The following is a 21,073-nucleotide window of genomic DNA, read 5'->3' as shown; positions in this document are numbered from 1 at the left end:
CCTGTCCTTTAAAAAACAGTGCAGCACAAGCCTGTTGGACAACAAATGGATTTGGCATGCACTGCTGGAGTGGGACCTTCAGCCGTGTGAAATGGGGTGGGACATTCTCAGGTGTCAGAAGACTGGTTTAAAAGTGGGCTCCTATTATCATGTGAAGAAATGACTGGGGTTGCGTATGATACTCAGCGCTGGTCCTGCCATTAGCAGAGTGAGGCGGAGACCCCAAATAGCGGTAGGGAGAAACAGCAGGGTATTTGCCTTTCTCTGCGGGGTCACACAGCTTTGCTCACCGCATGACACACTCGCCAGGTGCAACGGGGATTGACGGTGCCACTCTAGACAGGTCTCCTCATGAGAAGGCCCCACTGACTTCAGAGGGGAGGGGGTGTTACTCCCAGGTCGAAGGGGTATAGCAGCAATGCAGCCCCACTTCCCCAATGTGTGCGTTGGACCGTGTAGCCACAGGGCGACGACCGACGTGGTTTTGGGCGGCTTGGGAAGAGGCTGGACTCGGCTCAGCCTCGCACTGAGCGGGACGACGACGACGACAAAAAAATATGGCCGCTTTCCCTGCGCCGCGGTGCGCCAGCCACGCCGCTAGAGGGCGCAGTAGGCAGGCAACAGCTCCTCCGGGCTCGGTCCGCGACGTGCGTAGCCCCCGTGACCCACCTGTGACTGTCGGGCCGGCCCCGGTTCGGAGACGGTGGAGTGTGCCCGGGTGGTGGCGGCGGCAGTGGCGCCGCAGCGGCAACGGCCCCGCTATGTGGCTGGGCCCGGAGGAGGTGCTGCTGGCCAACGCGCTGTGGGTGACGGAGCGGGCCAACCCCTTCTTCCTCCTGCAGCGGCGGCGGGGCCACGGCAAGGGGGGCGGCCTGACGGGTGAGTGCTGGAGCCGCCGGTCGCCAGCTGGGCGAGGAGGAGTTGGAAGAGGGGAGTCCATCGGCCGCCGCCGCCGCCGCCGCCCAGGGCCTCGCGGGCAGCAGAGGCGCTGCTGGGAAGGCCTCTCGGGGAGAGAATGGGCCCAATCAGGGCAGCGCCCCAAAGCGCCTTCGCAGCCGCAAGCTGCCCCTCATCCCTCGCTTTAAAACGCACAGCGAGCCGGGCCTCTTCGCCCAGGGCCGCTGCGGCTTGCGGGTGTCAGGTCCAGTGCCCCCCCCCTCCATCCAGCCAAGTAGTTGGCTAGTGGCATCGCCCGTTGCCCTGGGTGTCTCTACCTCCCCACCCTTTCTCCAGGTGGACCAGAGAGGATGCTTCTGGGGCTGAACGGGTTTGGTCCTGCCCTGGGTGAAGGTGCCTGTGCGCAAAAGCACCGACACTGGTTTCCCCTTTCTCCCAAGGCTTTCAAATCAGCAGGCTCTTCTTGACTTGTGATCCCGCCCCGCCCCAACCACCAGCACAGGTGAAATTTGGGGGATGCGTGCCATGTAAATATGTATATTTGAAGGTGCCCCTCCCGTGTGTGCCAGTAAAATACAGAGGAGGGGCTCTGTGGAGTTTCGCAACGTCTGACGTGGGGAAGAAACAAAACAAACGAAAAACATGGTTGAAAGGCTTTTTTTTATTAATACATCACTTGTATATTTTCATTTGGTAAATAATATGTCGGTATTGAAACATTTTTCTTTAGAGCTTTGTAGAATGTGTGCACAGTTTTAAAGGATTTCAGTGTAAACAAGGGAGCTAATTATTTTGCTTTTTAGAGGCTGACACGCTAATCCACATTATTTCAGCAGCTTAGTATTACACTTGTAACATTTGTGGTAGTTTTAAACAATAAAAGCTAATTTCAAGTAAAATTCCCGTATGCCAGTAGCATACCCACTCATTCGCTTGGCTCCCAGAGACAAGCTGAATTTATTCACACTATATGCAGTACATCTGCACTGCAGATTCTCGAAGGCCCAATGCAGAGCAGCTCTGTGAATTGCTGCATATCTGTTTAGCATATATTTGTATTATAGATAAATTTGGTTCCAATACAGTAAGTGTTGCCTATGTAAACACAGGAATGGCATTGCTGTGGTGTTGTTTTCTGTCACAGTCTTCCTGCAAAAGTATACTTTCTTGTGTTAACAAAAGTTAATCTCCATAGGACAGTGCAGACAATAGATTGGGTCCAGACTAAGACTGCAGTCCTATATCCACTTACCTAACAGTAAGTCCCATTAAACTCAGTGTGACTTACTTCTGAGTAATACATAGGTTTGCACTGTGTTGGTTGTTGAATCAATAAGTCACAACTAATTTATCCCACAGATTTCAGTGGTACCTAAGTTCATGCCTAAGTGTGAATTTTGCTTGTTGAATATGCTTGGATCTGGTAATTTGTTTGATATGGGCAGAAGAAGCTAGTGATCTTACAGACATGATATGTGATATGTATGTGGTAGAGGTAGCTGTATCTTTGCGGCTGCAAATCTTGCGAAAGTCTGCAAAATGCTTATATATAGTGGCATTTCAGGTATTTCAGCTGCTATCTCCCTAGCGTGAAGCTGGTTAGTCCTAACAGTACTTTGCATAAGAAGGGATATTTCATCAGGTTCTTTCCCTCATGTCATAAGTGCTTCAAGCATTGCAAATTCCCACATATATGCGTACAGGCCGCATACAGGCCTCTTAATATAGAAATAGAGATTAAACCAAAAACATTCAGTTGGTAATGTGGCAATAAAATGCTAACATTTCTCTTATCAGGAGAAAATGTTTATATACATGTGTGTGTTGTTTTTTCAAACAGTGTTTTAAAAGATCCCAGTTTATCTCACCACACAGACTATCTATCCATTTAGAAAAGTAGTGCATGTATAATGAATATTTGTTATAAAAAGATTTATTAAAATAAAGTTGCCATTCAGGAAATACAATTTGCCTAGCACTCAAAATAGTTTTGCTCCTGAGAACATGTGATTTCCCTCCCTCCTCTGGTTTCATTTCACTAGTTAGTTACAGAAGTGTCCATAACACATTTTAAACAGAGTCTGTGACATCACTGATAATGTGCTGTGAACCGCCCTGAGATCTATGGGCATAGGGAGGTATAATAGTAATAATAATAATAATAGGTAATGAACAACAAAAGTCTTCCCTCCCCAGTGTCTACGTCATTTTGTTAAAGTTTTAATATATTCTGGAAAGAAAGAAAGAAAGCTTGTGGAATTCCTTGAATCTCTTAACCATAGTTAAGAAATTGAAGAGTATTCCGTATGCAGTCAGCATCTACAGTGTAAAGGGACTTTGATAGCATTTTCTTTTTCTTTGTAAAATTGCAAACACATTAAAAACAACAACACCCTGCTCTTCAGGAGCTCGTTCTTGGAGCTTGCGGCAGGGACTGGCCCTACTTAGGAAGTCCTAAGGGGAGTTTATCACAGCCACGCTTGTATTTGTTGCCAAATTTAAATCACTGGTTTATGCATTGGAATTCTTTGTTTATTTTACAAGCAAATGAAACTTGCTTTCCATAAGTTTATGTACATATTCTCGCTGTTACTGAAAGTTGACCCTCCCCAAGCTGGACAACACAACAGAACTCCTGTAGCTCAGCATTCTGCCACAGGTATACCTTGGCTTGCTCTGTGCTGGAATGCACAGAGAATGGCCTCTATTATGAAGTAAACATCATGTCCAGAGTTTGGACAAGCTATCTAGGAAGAATTGTATCTTGGGCTACACATGCACCAGATTTCAGCTTTGTGGGTGGTCTAGCAATACTGTGAACATTTTGAAATACAAATATAAGGTTGTCATGTTCCAGTAAAAGCATAAAAGTCTATTGTTGCATCTGTATGTGATTTCTTGTGGCATAAGCTTTTGTGTACTTAACCAGATGCATGGTATCATTTGGGTAGGGTGTGTGAGAGAGACTGAAAGAGAAAATTGGAACAGAAATGGCCTTGAAGTGCAAACTACTCAAATTTTTTAGATTGTTTGTGTCAAGTTTAAACTTTTGGGGTGGCCTGAGCATCTTTATAAATTAATAAACAAATCTTAATTATATATATAAAAAAATCATAGATTAAATATACAGATCTTGCATACTTTGTAAAAACTTAGTTTTATCATCTTGGAAAAACAAGCAGTTATTTGTTGTCTTGCCCCTCCCCACAACTAAATGACACAAATAGGAATGCCCTGCATCATTTATGGAAGATACTCAGGATATGGAATTATTAAATCCCTAAAGGAAGAGAGTTCTAGTTCTAAAGGGATGCATCACTGAGAGTGCCTCCCTACATGCACGTCTCTGTTGTTTGGACGTGGTATATACAAAGTATATTTAAGAGGACATTCTCAGCTGCTCTTGGAGACTACAACTTCTTTTCAGGTACACAGTGCCAATTGGAAAGCTAATGCATTAGCTTAACTTCCTTCAATATTTCATTGGCAATGATATACTGTCAGTATAATTCTGCACCCACTCACTATCACATAATTCTTTCTAGTCTTTCTCCACTCAGAAAATGTGCAACAGGCCTAATACTGTGTAAAATAGTAAATAACATTACTGCTTACAGCATTCTGAAGGCATTTGCGAAGAAGCTTCAAGTATGCTATTCTAACACTGCATTAAACCCAGTTTTGATGCTGTATAAATTTCAGTTCTCCTTCAGCTGTTGCGCCTCAGTGTTCCTTTCCCTGTTAAGAATTCATTGTTTTAGTGACTCTGCTTTTCAAATGTTTGTGAAACCTCAGTCTCTCCTTAATGTGCAAAGTGTGGTTTGTGCTTGCTCTTCAGATCAGGATTGGAAACTATGGATTGACCTTTGTTATTCCCAATTTTGGTTTGAAGGGAAAGCACAAACCATAGTTTGGACAAGTAGGAAACTATGATTTGTCACAACCCCAAAAAGAAAGTGGAATTTCCCCATGCACAAGGGGCATGGTTTAGCATTGTGTCTGAACCACGCATTCCAGACAGTTGCTTTATCTGTGTGTTTTTTAAAAAGTGGGGTGGCTTAACCTAAGATGACCATGGGGATGATAGAACAACTCCCCTAAGAGGAAAGGTTACAACATTTGGGACTTCAGTTCAGAGAAAAGGCAGCATGATAGGGGTGTATAAAATTATGCATGGTGTGGAGAAGGTGAACACAGAGGGTTTTTTTTATTCCTCCCTCATAATACTGGAACTCAGAGATATCCAGTGAAACTGTTGGAGACAGTATGCCCTGAATACCAGTTGCCGTTCATGGCAGGTGGGATGAATGCTGTAGTGCTTAGGTCCTGTTTGCGGGCTTCCCTTGGGCATCTGCTTAGGCACTCTTAAGAAGAATGTTGGACTAGATGGACCTTTGGCCTGATTCAGTAGACCCTTCTTGGGATCTCACATCCTTTATAAACTTTTGTATCAATAAACACTTTATTTTAAATCATCCCACCATTTATTTCACTCTCTCATTTGTTCAGATCATATTGATTATGTTTCTCTCTGCATCTTGGTCTTCTTAGGGCTGCTTGTGGGAACCTTGGATGTGGTTTTGGACTCAAGCGCTAGGGTTGCTCCTTACAGAATTTTACATCAGACACAGGATTCTCAAATCTATTGGGCAGTGGCATGTGGTGAGTAAATACCATTCTATAACAAATAAATTCTGCCAGTGTATGATTGCTGTCCCCCACAGCCAGCTTTTAAATGCTCTTTAACTACAATATCCTCAAAAGGATTTTTGAGCAGTTCAAGTGTCCTTCAGAGGCACATTCTGAAAAGTTTAGAAAAATCTGGGTGTACATGTGGACCATGGTTGCACATCTGGATTATGGCCATTTTACTCAAAGTTTTAATCCATTATTCTATAATTGTATCAGGTGGAGTAGAAAAAAACCCTGATTGTCCAGGATCTGTTCAAAACCAATTGGCTGATAGCCAGCAAATTTGTGTGAAGTAGAGGGTGGGCTGGCGGGGAGCTAGCAGAGGTATATTAAGTAAATACTGGCTATCTAATTTAACCAGTAGTAGAAAGTATTTAACCTTCTATTCCTTATATTAAATTTTAAGTGGCGAAGTTACAGTTAAACCATAAAAGAACATCATCTCCCACCCCACCCCAAAAATTCAGATAGAGAAACAGCAGGAAGCATGATTACCACAATCCTTCAAAAAACCTGGGAGAAGAGTACATCTGATCCTGGTGCTAAAAGGATATTGATGCTGGTGCCAGGCAGGCTTTACAGAAGAGAGTATTCAATAAATTGGAGGGAGGGTAATTGAAATGCTCACTGAACCTTTCTCGTAGAGAGCTCGGCTGCAGTATGCATGTTCCAGTCAGGAGATGTGTTCCGTTAGATATTGGTGTCTTGACCTGTATGTGGCTTTGTATGTTAAAACCAGCACTTTGAATTGAGCTTCAAAAAATATACATAGCCACTGTCATTTTGCCAGAACTGGTGATGTGATCAGATAGCTACATGTCCATCAGCAGCCTCGCTGCTGCATTATGCACCAGCTGCAGTTTCCTAGCCATCGTCAGAGGCAGCCCCACATACACCACATTGCAGTAATCTAATCTAGAGGTTTCTAGATTACAGATTACTGACAGTGGATTATCCCTTTCCATGGAAGGAACATAGCTAGACCGCCAAGCCAAAAGCTGGTAGAAGGCACTCCATGCTACTGGAGCCACTTCTGCCCCCAGTGATAGTAGTGGATCCAAGAGAACCCACAAACTATTGACCTGCTCCTTATAGTAGCTGTTATCTGATTGTTTCTGAATTTCTCCTTAGGTTCATCGCGTAAGGAAATAACAAAACACTGGGAATGGCTAGAAAATAATCTGCTTCAGACACTTTCTATCTTTGACAATGAAGAAGATATCACTACCTTTGTCAAGGGCAAGATACATGTAAGTGGCACCTATTCGTCATGGAACTTTTCCAGTTTTTTAGCAACAGAATGGCAATCCATAAGAACTGCAGGCTGTGAATTGTTACATAAAGCTGGATGTAGGACAAATATTTGCCATATGCTATGAGGAAGGGATGAAAGAGCCACCTATCTAGAGTGTTTTCGTTTCACCTGGAACAATAAAATAGGCTGGCTAGTTTAACGTTCTACCATATAGTTAAAGATCAACACTGTGATTGTGCTTGAGCCAAGGTTCAGTTTGAACAGACTTCCATATATTTTCATCTATCCTTGCTTGGGCAAGGATATATACGCTGTTGCTACTTTCCGTGTGGAAGTATTTTTTCTGCCTTCCATTGCAGTTGTACTCCTTCACTGCCTGCATGATTTTCTTTACAGTAGGTTTGGCACTTGAGGCTTAAACCAGTGCTCTCATTAGACATGGTGAGCCCTTTCTCTTAGTGAGACATTGCGGCCCCAGAGGGTGCTACTTTAAAAGTGTTAAACTTTACTGCACAATGACTTTAGTGCACAATGACAGCACAGGCACTCGCTAGGTCACACATGGGGAGCCTTTGGCAGCAATGGGGCTCAACGTGCTGGTGGAAGAGGCAGTGTCTCAAAAGAGCACCATGCTTTTAGCCAGCCTTGATTTAAAACTTTGCATGCAGTCAGTGTAAAACAAATAAACATAAACAACTTTGGAAGGAAGTTCACACAACATTGGGTGCCTTGTCACAAATGTTACTGGCAGTATTCAATATGCATATGTGCATTGGCACAACCACTCAACAAGCACAGTAGTCGTGGATGAGCTATCACATATTTCAGAGTACAGTGCAGATATATATATATTTTCAGTCTTTCGATCAGGTGTGAGGAACCCCTGGCCCTCCAGATGCCGCCTAACGACAGACATTGAACTTTGAGTGTTTGGAAATTATAGTATATCCACCCAGAAGCATAACCTCAAGTGGTACACTTGTCAGCTGTGCATAGCAAATAAATAATGCAACAAAGAATTGTAGAGGCCATTATGTTTTCATCTGCTACTTTTGCTACTCCTTCCTGCAGGGCATTATTGCTGAAGAAAATAAGAATCAGCAGCCTCAGGGGGAAGAAGATCCTGGTAAATTTAAAGAAGCTGAACTGAAGATGCGTAAACAGTTTGGAATGCCTGAAGTAGAGAAACTAGTGAATTACTATTCCTGCAGCTATTGGAAAGGGCGTGTCCCTAGGCAAGGCTGGCTGTATCTGACTGTTAATCACCTTTGTTTCTATTCTTTCCTTTTAGGCAAAGAAGGTAAGTGGTCAGCTGCTTAATGTTTTTTTGTCCAACACTTCTAACTGCCCTTTTTAAAGGTGGTTTCATATCTGGTTGTACATCCATATTGTCTTAATAGTGAGGCCCAGTTGGGGCAGTGGAAGAAATTGGTACTCCAGAAGGGAGGGGAGGTTGCACTCCTGTTGTTGTTGTTTTAGTGATATTTAAGCAATCAGCAGCCCTACATCCATGCTGCAGCCCCCAAATATTATTTGAACAACATTTGTAAAATATTTTGCAGGGCTTCCTTCCCAATCTGTTTTCTTTCTGCTTAAGTACTTCGCTGAGTCAAGCAATAATTAAAAAACGAAAAACAGATAGGCTTCAAATCTGTTGTGTTCCAATTTGTTTAAAATGTCTGTTAGAAATCAGATAGTAATTGTTGCTTTGCGTTTGCATGTTTCCCTAGTGACCTTAATAGTCCAGTGGGTAGATGTAACCCAGCTGGAGAAGAATGCCACCCTTCTATTCCCTGAATGCATCAAAGTGAGTACCAGGGACAGTGAGCTCTACTTCTCTATGTTCCTCAACATCAACGAGACCTTCAAGTTAATGGAACAGCTGGCTAACATTGCCATGCGGCAACTATTTGATAATAAAGGGTATGTGGAGGACATGTTGCTTCCTAAGCCCAGCAAGCCTCTCAAAAATATTTCAGCACTCAAAAGGTATGTCTGTCTGTCTTTCTGTCCATCTCCCTCCCTCTCCTGCTACACTCACACACCCCTTGGCACAAGGAATCATTTTAAGAATAGTTAAATATGTTCCTGGACTGGATTGTATCATTGTGTCTGGAAATCACAGAAACATAAACCATGTGGATTAAGTTTTCCAGAAATCAGGGTTTATGTTTTATATTGGACAGCTCTCAGCCCCTTCCTGTGCATCCTTTTTACATTTCTTGAACCTACTAAGTGATTCAGGAACCTTTGACTTGGATGTTGTACTGGACATGGAAAATGGACTGTAGAAAAATTAATATTTGTGAAGTTGTTCTCTTGGTGTCATTCCAATGGAAGGATATTAGTTTTCTGATTGTATCCTATGGGCTTGCACTAATCCATCATAGGGCTGTGTTCCTCCTTATCTCAACCACTCTAGTATGTAATTTCATAAGATCTCGGTAGACCAGGCCATTATGGAGAATGGGTGTTTTTGTGCATCTCCCCATCCATTCCTCTGTTCAGGTAGTGCTGGGAGGGCTGGATGGGATGTTAGAGGCATGAATAGATCTCCCATTCTCTATAGCAGTTTGGAGTGCTGAGTGTCTCTATGTACACAGAAGTAGAGGAGAAAAAGGTTCTATTATACCCTATGGGGATCCCTTGTGGGTACTGAACTTTTGTTGGACTAGATCCACCATCCTTGACACTGAAGTTGACAAAATGTATTTTCCTTTGATTTGAGCATTATTTTTGTCAACACCTGCATCTTTTCACAATTTATGTCTTAATTTATATATAGAAATAGTTGTATACCACCATCTCATAAAATGTCAGGGTGTTGTACAGCAATGCACTGGTTCTTCTCACCACAAAAGATATTATAGAGCTGGAAAAGGTTAAGAAAAGGGCAACCAAATGATTATGGGGGTGAAAAGTATTTATCATCACTAGGAATTTTTGCCTTTCAATACTCAGGCCTAACTTTGTGTTTGATGGAATCTTGAGTAAGCTGCATTGAAAAGGGGCATTTCCTGTAATGGTTGGATAGTGGAATGTATTATTTTCCCACTTAGTTTCTCGTGTGTATTATCATTTTTCTTCAGAGATTTGGATGCTCGAGCCAAAAATGAATGGTACCGTGCTTCATTTCGACTTCCTAAGGATGAACGTCTTGATGGGCATACAGATTGTACTTTGTGGACCCCATTCAACAAAATTCACATTCCTGGACAGATGTTTGTTTCCAACAACTATATTTGTTTTGCTAGCAAGGCAGAGGAGGCTTGCCATCTCATAATACCACTCAGGGAGGTGAGACACTGTTTCTTAAGGATGAATTGTCTTAGTATCTCATTGTTACTCAGTTACATTCTTATTCAGTTTTTTCAGAAAATATTTGAAGGTTTGTTTTTGAGTGTTAGTAGATTGGCCTATTGGTTAAATAATTTTCTAGGCTAGTGGCGACAAGATCCAGTTATATTTTTCAGTTGCGGCTATATTTTGAGATGGGAGCTGATAGGAATTCTGTGGCCACTGTTTGAAGAAGCAGTTTTATATACAAAACAGAGAGTCAAACACATCCAAGGGCTCCCTCTCCACTTTTGTCAGAGCAGCTTCCAAACCATTTTTTGGTTTAGCATGAGAACCGTCTGAAATAAAGCAGGTGTTTCAGAAATGTGGAACTTAAGTAGAATAGCCTTTCTTTATCACACTTCTTGCAGCATTTCGGTTTTCTGTGTTTCACATGCACTGTGGCATCTACCTGTACAGAAAAAAACTCAGTGTCTTCAGGAATATCTTGACTGCATTCACCTCCATATGTATCAATTATGGAGTTGCTAGTAAGATAACTGACATAGTTGTGAATAATCTATTAAAAGTTAAATTTAGAAGTTATGTTAATACAGAGGAACCTGATACACCCAAATGATCCCCATGTATATTCTCTAGGTCACAATTGTTGAAAAAGCTGACAGTTCCAGTGTATTGCCTAGCCCACTGTCCATCAGCACCAAAAGCAAAATGACCTTCCTTTTTGCTAACCTGAAAGACCGTGATTTCCTGGTGCAGAGAATCTCTGACTTCCTGCAGAAAACTCCGTCCAAGCAATCGTGTAACAATGGAGGAGGACGGAAGAAGAGCTGTGGTGACAATGCACACGAGGTATGAGAACTGAGCATTGAAAAGCCCCTGCTATTATTGCATCATGGTTATGACAAATTTCAAATATGTTTTGACATGTGGTTTCTTCAGATAGCCCCTCTTTCTAAAGCTAGATGCTTGAACCCTGGTGTTTCATTTGCTTACAGTGGCCATGTTTAGGTGCATTACTAAACCATAGCCCATAGTTTAGCAAATTAGTTTTTGCATGCAACTTGAGCTCTTCCACTAAACTCCTACCTTTATCGACAGGGAATCAAACCACAAAGTAGATGGTTTAGTGTTACTTCTGAACCAGTACTTGTAGTCTGTTTGGAGAAAACAAACAAACAATGAGTACTGATTTGGACATAAGGCTAAGTCATCTGCTTCATTTCCATTTGGTGGAAAGGGGAAATGGCTTAGAGTTGTGGCCAGTGACCCACAATGGAAAGGACACTGGGTGTGTTTTTTAACTTTATCCAAAAGATTTGGGAAATTATCTACTTATTCAGTCAGATATGACCTATATTCTCAATATTGAGATGAAATAGAGTCTAATTTTTATCCTGTGAGGAGTTCTTGTTAGAGAGAAAGCATTTTCTTAATGATACAAGGTTATTACTATTAGTCTAAGGGAAAATGGATGAGGCAGCACTGACTGCCTCAGATGTGAGAATGAGGAAGAAAGTGGTTGGGAACTCTGACTAAGGGAAGCTGAGATCATAGCTTAGTGATAGAGCAGATGTTTGCATGCTGAAGGTTTTCCCGAAGTGCCCTGCCTCACTGTTAGTTTAATATACCCCTCATGTCTTGACGTATAAAGTTTCACTCTTCATGTGACTGTGCCATGTAAGGGCATGTGCAAGTCCAACAGAGGGGGTCAGCAGTAGCATACCCTAGCTGTCCTCCTTTCTTCTCTTGAGAGATAGACTTATATCAAAATACTTACCTATCATAGGCAATGAAGATAAGCAGATGCTTAACTACCTTTGACCCCTTTTGCACACAACTAACAGAGATGCCTCTGTTTGGCCAGCAGGTAGTTCTGGGGAAAATGGAAGCAGTTTCCCCCAAAGCACGATGCCTACCAAAGATCATCAAGAGATGCTAGCATTATTAAAGTAAAACGGGCTAGAAGGACAGATAATCTGAGCTGGTATAAAGTGACTTATTGTGTTTGCCCTTAATGATTTTCTTACCTGAGATAATCTCCCTGTAGGGGAGGGAAATGTACAGCATAGCTTGTGTGGCATATGTGTTGATTTGGCTGTGAATGCACAAGTTAGGTGGCCAGTTCATCCTGTCGATCCTGGATGTGTCTGGTGGTGTAGGTGTGTATAAATTATTGGTCGTCTGTTCCATTTTGTTTAATGGTTCCACCCTTCCTCATATACTTGGTTCATGAGATGGTATGCTTAATGGTTGCGTCTTAGCTCAGTTCAGTGCTGTTTGCTCAGAGCTACACACTGAGTGAGCTACCTAAGTGCCCTGGATTCTATCCAGCATGTTCTGCTTTTATCAGAGAAAAATGATGCGTCATACCATGCTAGTCTTAAGGGAAAGCAGATTAGGCAGCACTTGACTGCCTCAGATGCTGAGCAAAGGGGAAAGTGGCTGAGAACTCTGGCTAAATTCTCTAGGAGCAATGTCATCAATGATGGTTTTCCACATGGGATAATGGGCTCATAATTCACTGTCATTCCACTTCATAGCAGTGAACCAAATGACAGGGATGAGGACTCAGTTAATGAACAGTGTTGTGTGATGGCTTCGGTGTCGGGAGACATAAAGAAAGATGAACTTCAGAAGCAAGTGGGTAGAGGAACACATATGAGGGGTGCAAATCTCTGTATATTGGTGAAAGCTGGATGAACGTGTTTTTTTTTTTAAGCATCCAGGACCAACAGGCTAGAGACAATGTAAAACAAGCTGGTCACTGTTCCCACTGTCACTGATTGGTAGACTTACTCAGTGACATTTCATATTGTTTGAGACGGTGGAACGACACTTTATATTCATAATGCTGATCAATAATTTGGGAATCTCATGGAGTGTTGCTAAGCCTGTTGGTCAGTATCATCAGGCTCCATCTGACTGTTGTTGTAGTGGTAAGCTTATTGGTCATTACCACTCAGTGCTGCTTCACATACTGCCTTTTTGAGGCATATGCATAATAATGTGCTGTATACTGAGACATAAACATTTGCAAACACATCTATATATTTGGGAAAGTGGTTTGTCCATTTGTTCTCTTAACATTTGGTCACTTCTTGAGAAGTCACCAAATTTGGCACCAGGTTTCCAGGGTGGGGGTGCCATTCATCATTGTTTGTATGCTGGCTGCCACTTTGAATCAACATGTGAACCAAAACGTGACTTGAGCGTGACTTTGTTTTTTGGCATAGGTTTGGCTGCCTTTCAATATATCATCAACAAAGTTGGCACAAGGGTTCCAAAGGTGGGGCAGCAGACTTCATCGCCATTTGGACACTGGCTGCCATTTTGAAACAAGATGGCAGACTGAAATGTCACTTTGGTGTGGCTTCATCCATTTTTTGACATAGTTTCACCCGCCTCTTGAGATACGGTCACTAAGCTCTGCAATAGGGTTTTTGGGGTGGGGTTCTATGTTGATGTTTGGGTGCCAGGTGCCATTTTGAATCAAGATGGTGGACCAAAACCTGACTTTTGATTTCACTTCACCTGATATTTGCCGTAACAGATCCAAATTCACAAATTGCACTATCCATTTTAAAATCACAGTATTTTTTGGTTTCTAAAAAATTAGCTGGGCACTTCCCACTAATGATTTAGACAGGGGCCATAGCCACCTAACAGGTAAAGGTAAAGGGACCCCTGACCATTAGGTCCAATCGTGACCGACTCTGGGGTTGCGGCGCTCATCTCGCTTTATTGGCCGAGGGAGCCGGCATACAGCTTCCGGGTCATGTGGCCAGCATGACTAAGCCACTTCTGGCAAACCAGAGCAGCGCACGGAAACGCCATTTACCTTCCCGCCGGAGCGGTACCTATTTATTTACTTGCACTTTGACGTGATTTCAAACTGCTAGATTGGCATGAGCAGGGACCGAGCAACGGGAGCTCACCCCATTGCAGAGATTTGAACCGCTGACCTGATCGGCAAGTCCTAGGCTCTGTGGTTTAACCCACAGTGCCACCCACATCCCTTGTTGTTAGTGACCTTCCTGTACATCATAGATGGCCACCTCAGTGAAGAATTAAAAAAAGATGAATTGGAATGCACTAACAGTGGTCTCTAATGTACCTATATTATAAAGCCTTGGAACACCTTTTAGTCACACTAAATGCCATTTAAATTGCAATGGAAGCCTGTTTGTTCCTTTATAATTTTCAGTTTGTACATTTTAAAGGAAATTTCAGAGCTGTCTCCCAGCAGCCCACTTGCAGCCAGCCCTGTCTCACCTCTCAACAATCAGCTGGCCAATTTTTGCACAGATGAAGTACCAACAGCATCCCAGGGACTGCTTAAACTGTTTGGGAGCAACACTGAGGAGCTCATTGGACCAAAAGGGGTAAGCCACCAACTCTTTTATTGGGGGAGGGGGGTGTCAATAGTTCTAAAACTAGTACAATAAAATCCTCTATAAAACCATATGTATTGAGGGGGGGTCAGTCAGATTTAATTTGCAAAAAAGAATTCAAAAGATGTTCATCTATGCATTAAAGACATGGGTAATATTTTTTAACAATAGCTGTACCTATTTTTTGGATGGCTCAACCTTAAGGCCTTTGGCAATAAATTTGAAAGAAGAAAGACCAGGCACAAAAAAACTAAGGCATGTCCCCCAAGGAAGGAAATCTTAAGCAAGACCCATTTAGTGACCTTCAGGATTCACATGGATAGGTTTTTAAATACTTTTTAACTTAAGACCAACATCTTGCATTGGGCCTGGAAGCCAATGGCAAAAGTTGGTTCCTAGTGCTTGTGTTCCATAAAAGTCTGTTGGGGCACTACATTGGGGAGATGATGCCTTGCCTTGTATTATAAAAGTAGATATGTGAGAAAGTAATTGGGTTGATCATATTATTTTGTCTTGTGAATGCTAATCCATTCAGGCATGCCTGTACTAATCCTTATGTATCCCAAAATGCTACTCTCTGAACACAGCAATAATATACCATATAACTATGCTAGAGATTGAGTCCCAACTTAATTTTGCTGAGTGTATATTAAAGCAGATAGTCCGTGAGATGTGCTGCCTTGGTGCCTATTCTGTTTTTAAAACAAAACAAAACTGCCCGTTGAGAGGGGAGCTATTTGATATCTTGTTTCATCTTGCACATTTCTATTACAATATCTTTGCCAGTTACTATAAGAGATCGATGTTAATAGATTATTTATAGAGCAAAGTGTGCTGTGTAAGAGTGGAAAGAAAATCCCAGGGTTTGGTCATCTGAAGTTTCCAGTATTGTGATCACAGTAATGGTTTCTTTAGGCAAAGGAGACAATGAAAGAGGAGTCATGGAACATTCATTTTTTTGAGTATGGGAGAGGAATGTGTATGTATCGCACAGCCAAGACCCGTGAACTGGTGCTAAAAGGGATTCCAGAGAATCTTCGTGGAGAGCTATGGCTCCTATTTTCAGGTGAGACATTATATGCTCAACAGGTTTCCCTTTTAATGGGAATAGAAGTTTTTCAGTTAATCTTTGTGGGCTACTTCCACTGTTACAATGTAGGGGTTCCCAAAGCTGGAAGTGACCTCACAAATCATCTATAATTCCTTCCAATGGGAAACACTTCACCCTCCTGATGTTGCTGGACTGCAGTTCCCACCATTGCTGACCAATGACAATATTGGCTGAAGCTGAAGGGAGCTGGAGTCTGACAGCACCTGCTGTTCCCCATCCCTGCATTTATCCTGACCAGTGGTGGCCCATGTTGAGTTTTCTTCTCTTGAAAGATTAATGGAGAGATCACATGCATGCATTGCAGGATAGCTGACATGAGTTTATAAATGATATCTAAATACACATATAACAGCATTATGTCATGCATTTAGTCCATGGTCTAGGACAGCCACAAGGGATTGACACTGACTAGTTTTTGTGTGCGTCACTGCAGGAGCCTGGAACGAGATGGCTACTCACCCTGGGTATTATGCAGACATGGTGGAACAGTCACTGGGAAAGTATAGCCTTGCTACAGAGGAAATAGAACGAGACTTACATCGATCAATGCCAGAGCACCCTGCCTTCCAGAATGAGCTGGGGATTGCTGCACTTCGAAGAGTACTGACAGCATATGCTTTTCGGAATCCCACAATTGGCTACTGCCAGGTAAGAGAGTGGTAAGGATTAGCTTGCAGTTTGGCACATCACATCCAAGTCCAATTAAATTTCATATTGGAGCTCCAGCTACCTATTGGTACTAATGCTGCCAGTAGTGTGAGAGACTCCCTGGTCCTGAATGGAGTAACTGTGTCCCTGAAGAACCAGGTGCACATCCTGGGAATCATTTTGGACTCACAGCTGTCTGTGGAGGCGCAGGTCAATTCTGTGTCCAGGGCAGCTGTCTACCAGCTCCATCTGGTACGCAGGCTGAGACCCTATCTGCCCACAGACTGTCTTGCCAGAGCGGTGCATGCTGTAGTTATCTCCCACTTGGACCACTGTAATGCGCTCTACGTGGGGCTACCTTTGAAGGAGACCTGGAAACTACAGCTCATCCAGAATGCGGCAGCTAGACTGGTAACCGGGAGTGGCCACTGGGACCATATAACCTAAAGGATCTTTATTGGCTCCCAGTGCATTTCCAAGCACAATTCAAAGTTTAAAGCCCTAAACAGCCTCTGTCCAGTATACTTGAAGAAGCGTCTCCACTCCCATCATTCAGCCCAGACACTGAGATCCAGCACTGAGGGTATTCTGTTGGTTCCCTCACTGCGAGAAGCGAATTTACAGTGAACCAGGCAGAGGGCCTTCTTGATAGTGGCGCCAAGAAGGACCCTCCCTTCAGATGTCTAGGAGATAAAGAAGTGTATACCTTTTAGAAGCCATCTGAAGGCAGCCCTATATTGGGAAGTTTTTATTTTTTATTTTTGATGCTTTATTATGTTTTATGTAGTCTGTAAGCCACCCAGAGTGGCTGGGGAAACCCAGCCAGATGGTGGGGTATAAATAATAAAATTATCATACATGGTCCTAAGCACCACTCTAGGTTGAGCGCAACCAGGGCTGATGGCTCTGCCCAGTCTGATGGAATGCCCCCGTCTTCCCTCTGTAGAATTTCCTGGAGCTTTTACGGGGGGGGGGGCGGGGGGGGATGAAGCATCCTCCCTTCCCACTCCACCTGCTAAATGTCATTATTTCTAATAAAAGCACTAATACTAGTTAATTGAAGCAAAGATGTGGTTCTGAGCTGTAAAATCTTTTATTCGAGGTATCTCATTTATCATTTGTGTCTTATGCTCTGACAAACTAAAATATAATAAATGATTGCTGCCCTAAATGAGCTTCTCACCTAGTGTGGATTCTTCTTCTTCTCCTTTTGCATGCCCCCTTCCTCTCAGGCCATGAACATTGTGACATCAGTACTGCTTCTGTACTGTAATGAAGAAGAAGCTTTCTGGCTCCTTGTGGCCCTGTGTGAGAGGATGCTGCCCGATTATTATAACACCAGAGTGGTTGGTAAGTCTTCCAGTTAACCTTAAGAGCTAGAATTTGTTTTTAAAGAGCAATTCATTGGATAGGTAAGTTATTTTTTCCTTAGAACAGGAGGTGTGCGTTGGAAGCCTTGGCCTCATAAAACCAGGTTTTGAATATATTCTTACAATTATAGGGTGATATCTGAGCATACAGGAGGGCAGAGAGAAAGAGGAAGCCTGCTCCACTGTTGATGGCTGTTACTAAATATCCATACAGTTGGAAAAAAGCTGAACGAGTCAGTTCAATCACCTGTCATAATACAAGATACCTTGAAAAAGACAAATCACTTGCCTCTCTAGTCTTTGATTAAAAATCTTCAAGGACAGAAGTTCTGGTATCTTCCCAACCACTATGTTTGATTCCTAATTTCTCTTGTGTGGATTTTTTTTTAAAAAAAGTTTAATCTGCTATTGACTTTATGTAATTTTATATCCGCTACATCCCCTACATCCAATTCTTAGCGGATAGAATAAATAAATATACTTCCTTAAAGGTAAAGGTACCCCTGCCCGTACAGGCCAGTCGTGTCTGACTCTAGGGTTGTGCGCCCATCTCACTTAAGAGGCCGGGAGCCAGCGCTGTCCGAAGACACTTCCGGGTCACGTGGCCAGCGTGACGAAGCTGCTCTGGCGAGCCAGCACCAGCGCAGCACACGGAAACGCCGTTTACCTTCCCGCTATAAAGCAGTACCTATTTATCTACTTGCACTTAAGGTGCTTTCGAACTGCTAGGTGGGCAGGAACTGGGACCGAAAGATGGGAGCTCACCCCGCCGCGGGGATTCGAACCGCTGACCATGCGATCGGCAAGCCCTAGGCACTGAGGTTTTACCCACAGCGCCACCCGCGTCCCTTAAATCCTTAAATCAATTTACTTCCTTAAATCAATTCAAATATTCTAAAACTGTCAATATATTAGCATCTCCTCTCTAGCTCCTCCCCAGTTTCTTTAGCTTTTGACTGCTTGAGCAAAATGTGCTCTTCCACTGAACTGAGCAATACCATTGCTTCACAAGTCTGAAATTGATATCATCTTCTCACAATAATTCAGAAACTAGAGTTATTAATAATTAAATGCCCAAAATGATTGAGGTTGGTAGGTACTTCCATGGAATATCAGCAGGACTGGTGAAGTATAGAAAATTGATTGAAGGTTTTCTGAAATGTTAAAATACATATTTGACTGAGTGAGACAATATAATAGGTACTGGGCTGCAGTGAGACCTTTACTAAGGCTTCAGAAATTTAAACTAAATATAGATTCCTTATATTTAATTTATATATGGAATTGTTTTATTGTATATGAGCATATTGCTGAGTCTCCCAACAGGTTGTGTTTTGCTCTGAAAGGCATGAAAGGTTCAGTCATTTCAGTAAAGACACATAACATTCATTTTAAATTTAGTATTGTGCTTATCCTTTAAAGAAGCTAATAAGGGATATTTCACACATTAATACTTAAAACTCAGTGATTGCTACATGAGATAATGATGTCCCATGAGTAAAACAGCCATTGTAACCTAAATATTGCAGTCAGAAGGTTGTATCCAGTGGACTTCCACTTGCACAGTGAGACTTCCTCATTCTCTCCTTCCCATTTCAGGCCCCATGCACCCTACAGAACCGTTCTGTTGGGCTTTCAGATTTCATTTCATCACTTCCTCAAGCACAATAATTTTTAGTGGACGGCTGCTCACTCACAATATTCCTTTGCAAGCCAAAGTGGTAAATGTACAGGTGGCTTCACCCTAAGGCAAATCAGTTATTCTCTGCACTTTTGTTTTACTCTAGCCCCTTGTCTGTAATGTTGAGCCTATGCTACATTTCCAGTTCCATGTTGCAGATAACTAACTCTCTCTCTCTCTCTCTTTCTTTCTCTCTCTCTTTCCTGTTCAGGTGCCTTGGTAGACCAGGGCATCTTTGAGGAGCTCACACGGGACTGTCTTCCCCAGCTGTCTGAGAAGATGCAAGACCTAGGAGTCATTTCTAGCATATCGCTTTCTTGGTTCCTCACACTCTTTCTCAGTGTCATGCCTTTTGAAAGTGCTGTGGTCATTGTTGACTGTTTCTTCTATGAAGGCATCAAGGTCATCTTGCAAGTATCTCTGGCCATCCTGGATGCCAACATGGAGAAGCTGCTAAACTGCTGTGATGAAGGCGAGGCCATGACTGTCTTGGGCAGGTAGCCTCATTTTTCTGTTTCACAATGAAATGAATGGTAATGGATATGGTAATAGCTACCATTAATTCTTCCTTCTTATCCCTGACTAGTGACTGAAGCTTCTTGCTTTTCACTTGGAAGGGACCAGTTATTACAAGGATAATAATAAAAAGCCATTTGCTCAAAGCCAGCCACCATGTTTCAGTGTGTTGTGAGATATGTCCACCGTAGGTAGTGAAGCCCAGAAATATTTATTGTAACTGCAATATCCGTTTAGCCAAAAAAGATAATTTGGGGCTAAATTTATAAGTACAGTGGTACCTCGCAAGACGAATGCCTCGCAAGACAAAAAAGTCGCTAGACGAAAGGGTTTTTTGTTTTTTGAGCTGCTTCGCAAGATGATTTTCCCTATGGGCTTGCTTCGCAAGACGGAAACGTCTTGCAAGTTTGTTTCCTTTTTCTTAACACCGTTAATACAGTTGCGACTTGACTTCGAGGAGCAACTCATAGAACGCGGTGTGGTAGCCTTTTTTGAGGTTTATAAAGACTTTGGTGATTTTTGAAGCTTTTCCAAAACTTTTCCGACACCGTGCTACTCAAGACGAAAAAAATCGCAAGACGACAAAACTCGCGGAACGAATTAATTTCGTCTTGCGAGGCACCACTGTACCGTATTTTTCCGTGTATAAGACGCCCCCATGTATAAGACCCCCCCTATTTTGGGGGACTTCAAATTAAGAAAACACCCCTCAGCACTATTTGTGTATAAGATGAGCCCCAATTTTAAACCTAATTTTTGGTTTAAAAACCCTAGCCTTATACACGGAAAAATATGTTAATTTATGGATAAATTAATAGAAATGTAACTAGGAAATCTGGTTTCCATGAAAGAGGCTAGTGAAATCTCTTTCAGCCAGGAGCATGTGGGCTAGCAGGGGTCAGAAATGAACAATCAAAGTGCTACTTTGATCATCGTAATGAAGTCTTTCAAGAAGGGTTTGCTTCAGATAGCAATTCAGTTCTGCTGGAACCAGCTGTTACCCAGCCTATCCTGTCTTAGAGTAGATTCCAATAGCAACCAGTCATCTTATGAGACAGGTGCGGGGAACATTTTGGCCCTCCAGAAGCTGCTAAAATACAATTCCCATCAGCCTCAGCAAACATGACAAGCTTGACCAAAGGCCAAGGAAAAAGGGATTTGTAGTTCAGCAACATCTGGAGGGCCAAAGGTTCCTCACACATGTTAAAAGAT

General features: G+C 42.6%; 1 protein-coding gene across 2 annotated transcripts in view; it reads left to right on the top strand.

The window, feature by feature from the left end:
- Window positions 1-658: 658 nt before the first annotated feature.
- TBC1D9B (TBC1 domain family member 9B) overlaps window positions 659-21,073 on the top strand; it is a 32,277-nt gene continuing 11,862 nt past the window's right edge. Inside the window, exons 1-12 of one of the 2 annotated variants that reach the window (XM_028718252.2) lie at window positions 659-879; window positions 5,449-5,559; window positions 6,721-6,839; window positions 7,916-8,144; window positions 8,575-8,833; window positions 9,934-10,141; window positions 10,781-10,993; window positions 14,365-14,526; window positions 15,451-15,601; window positions 16,080-16,294; window positions 17,527-17,644; window positions 19,557-19,842. In XM_028718252.2, coding sequence (XP_028574085.2) covers window positions 762-879; window positions 5,449-5,559; window positions 6,721-6,839; window positions 7,916-8,144; window positions 8,575-8,833; window positions 9,934-10,141; window positions 10,781-10,993; window positions 14,365-14,526; window positions 15,451-15,601; window positions 16,080-16,294; window positions 17,527-17,644; window positions 19,557-19,842 — 2,189 coding nt within the window. In that variant the 5' untranslated portion in view covers window positions 659-761. The remainder of the gene's footprint in view (window positions 880-5,448; window positions 5,560-6,720; window positions 6,840-7,915; window positions 8,145-8,574; window positions 8,834-9,933; window positions 10,142-10,780; window positions 10,994-14,364; window positions 14,527-15,450; window positions 15,602-16,079; window positions 16,295-17,526; window positions 17,645-19,556; window positions 19,843-21,073) is intronic. The other variant, XM_028718253.2, reaches the window with a different exon arrangement.

Source organism: Podarcis muralis, chromosome 2, assembly GCF_964188315.1.
Source record: "Podarcis muralis chromosome 2, rPodMur119.hap1.1, whole genome shotgun sequence".
In the NCBI taxonomy this organism is placed as follows: domain Eukaryota; kingdom Metazoa; phylum Chordata; class Lepidosauria; order Squamata; family Lacertidae; genus Podarcis; species Podarcis muralis.
This window is presented reverse-complemented; position numbering and strand designations above follow the sequence as displayed.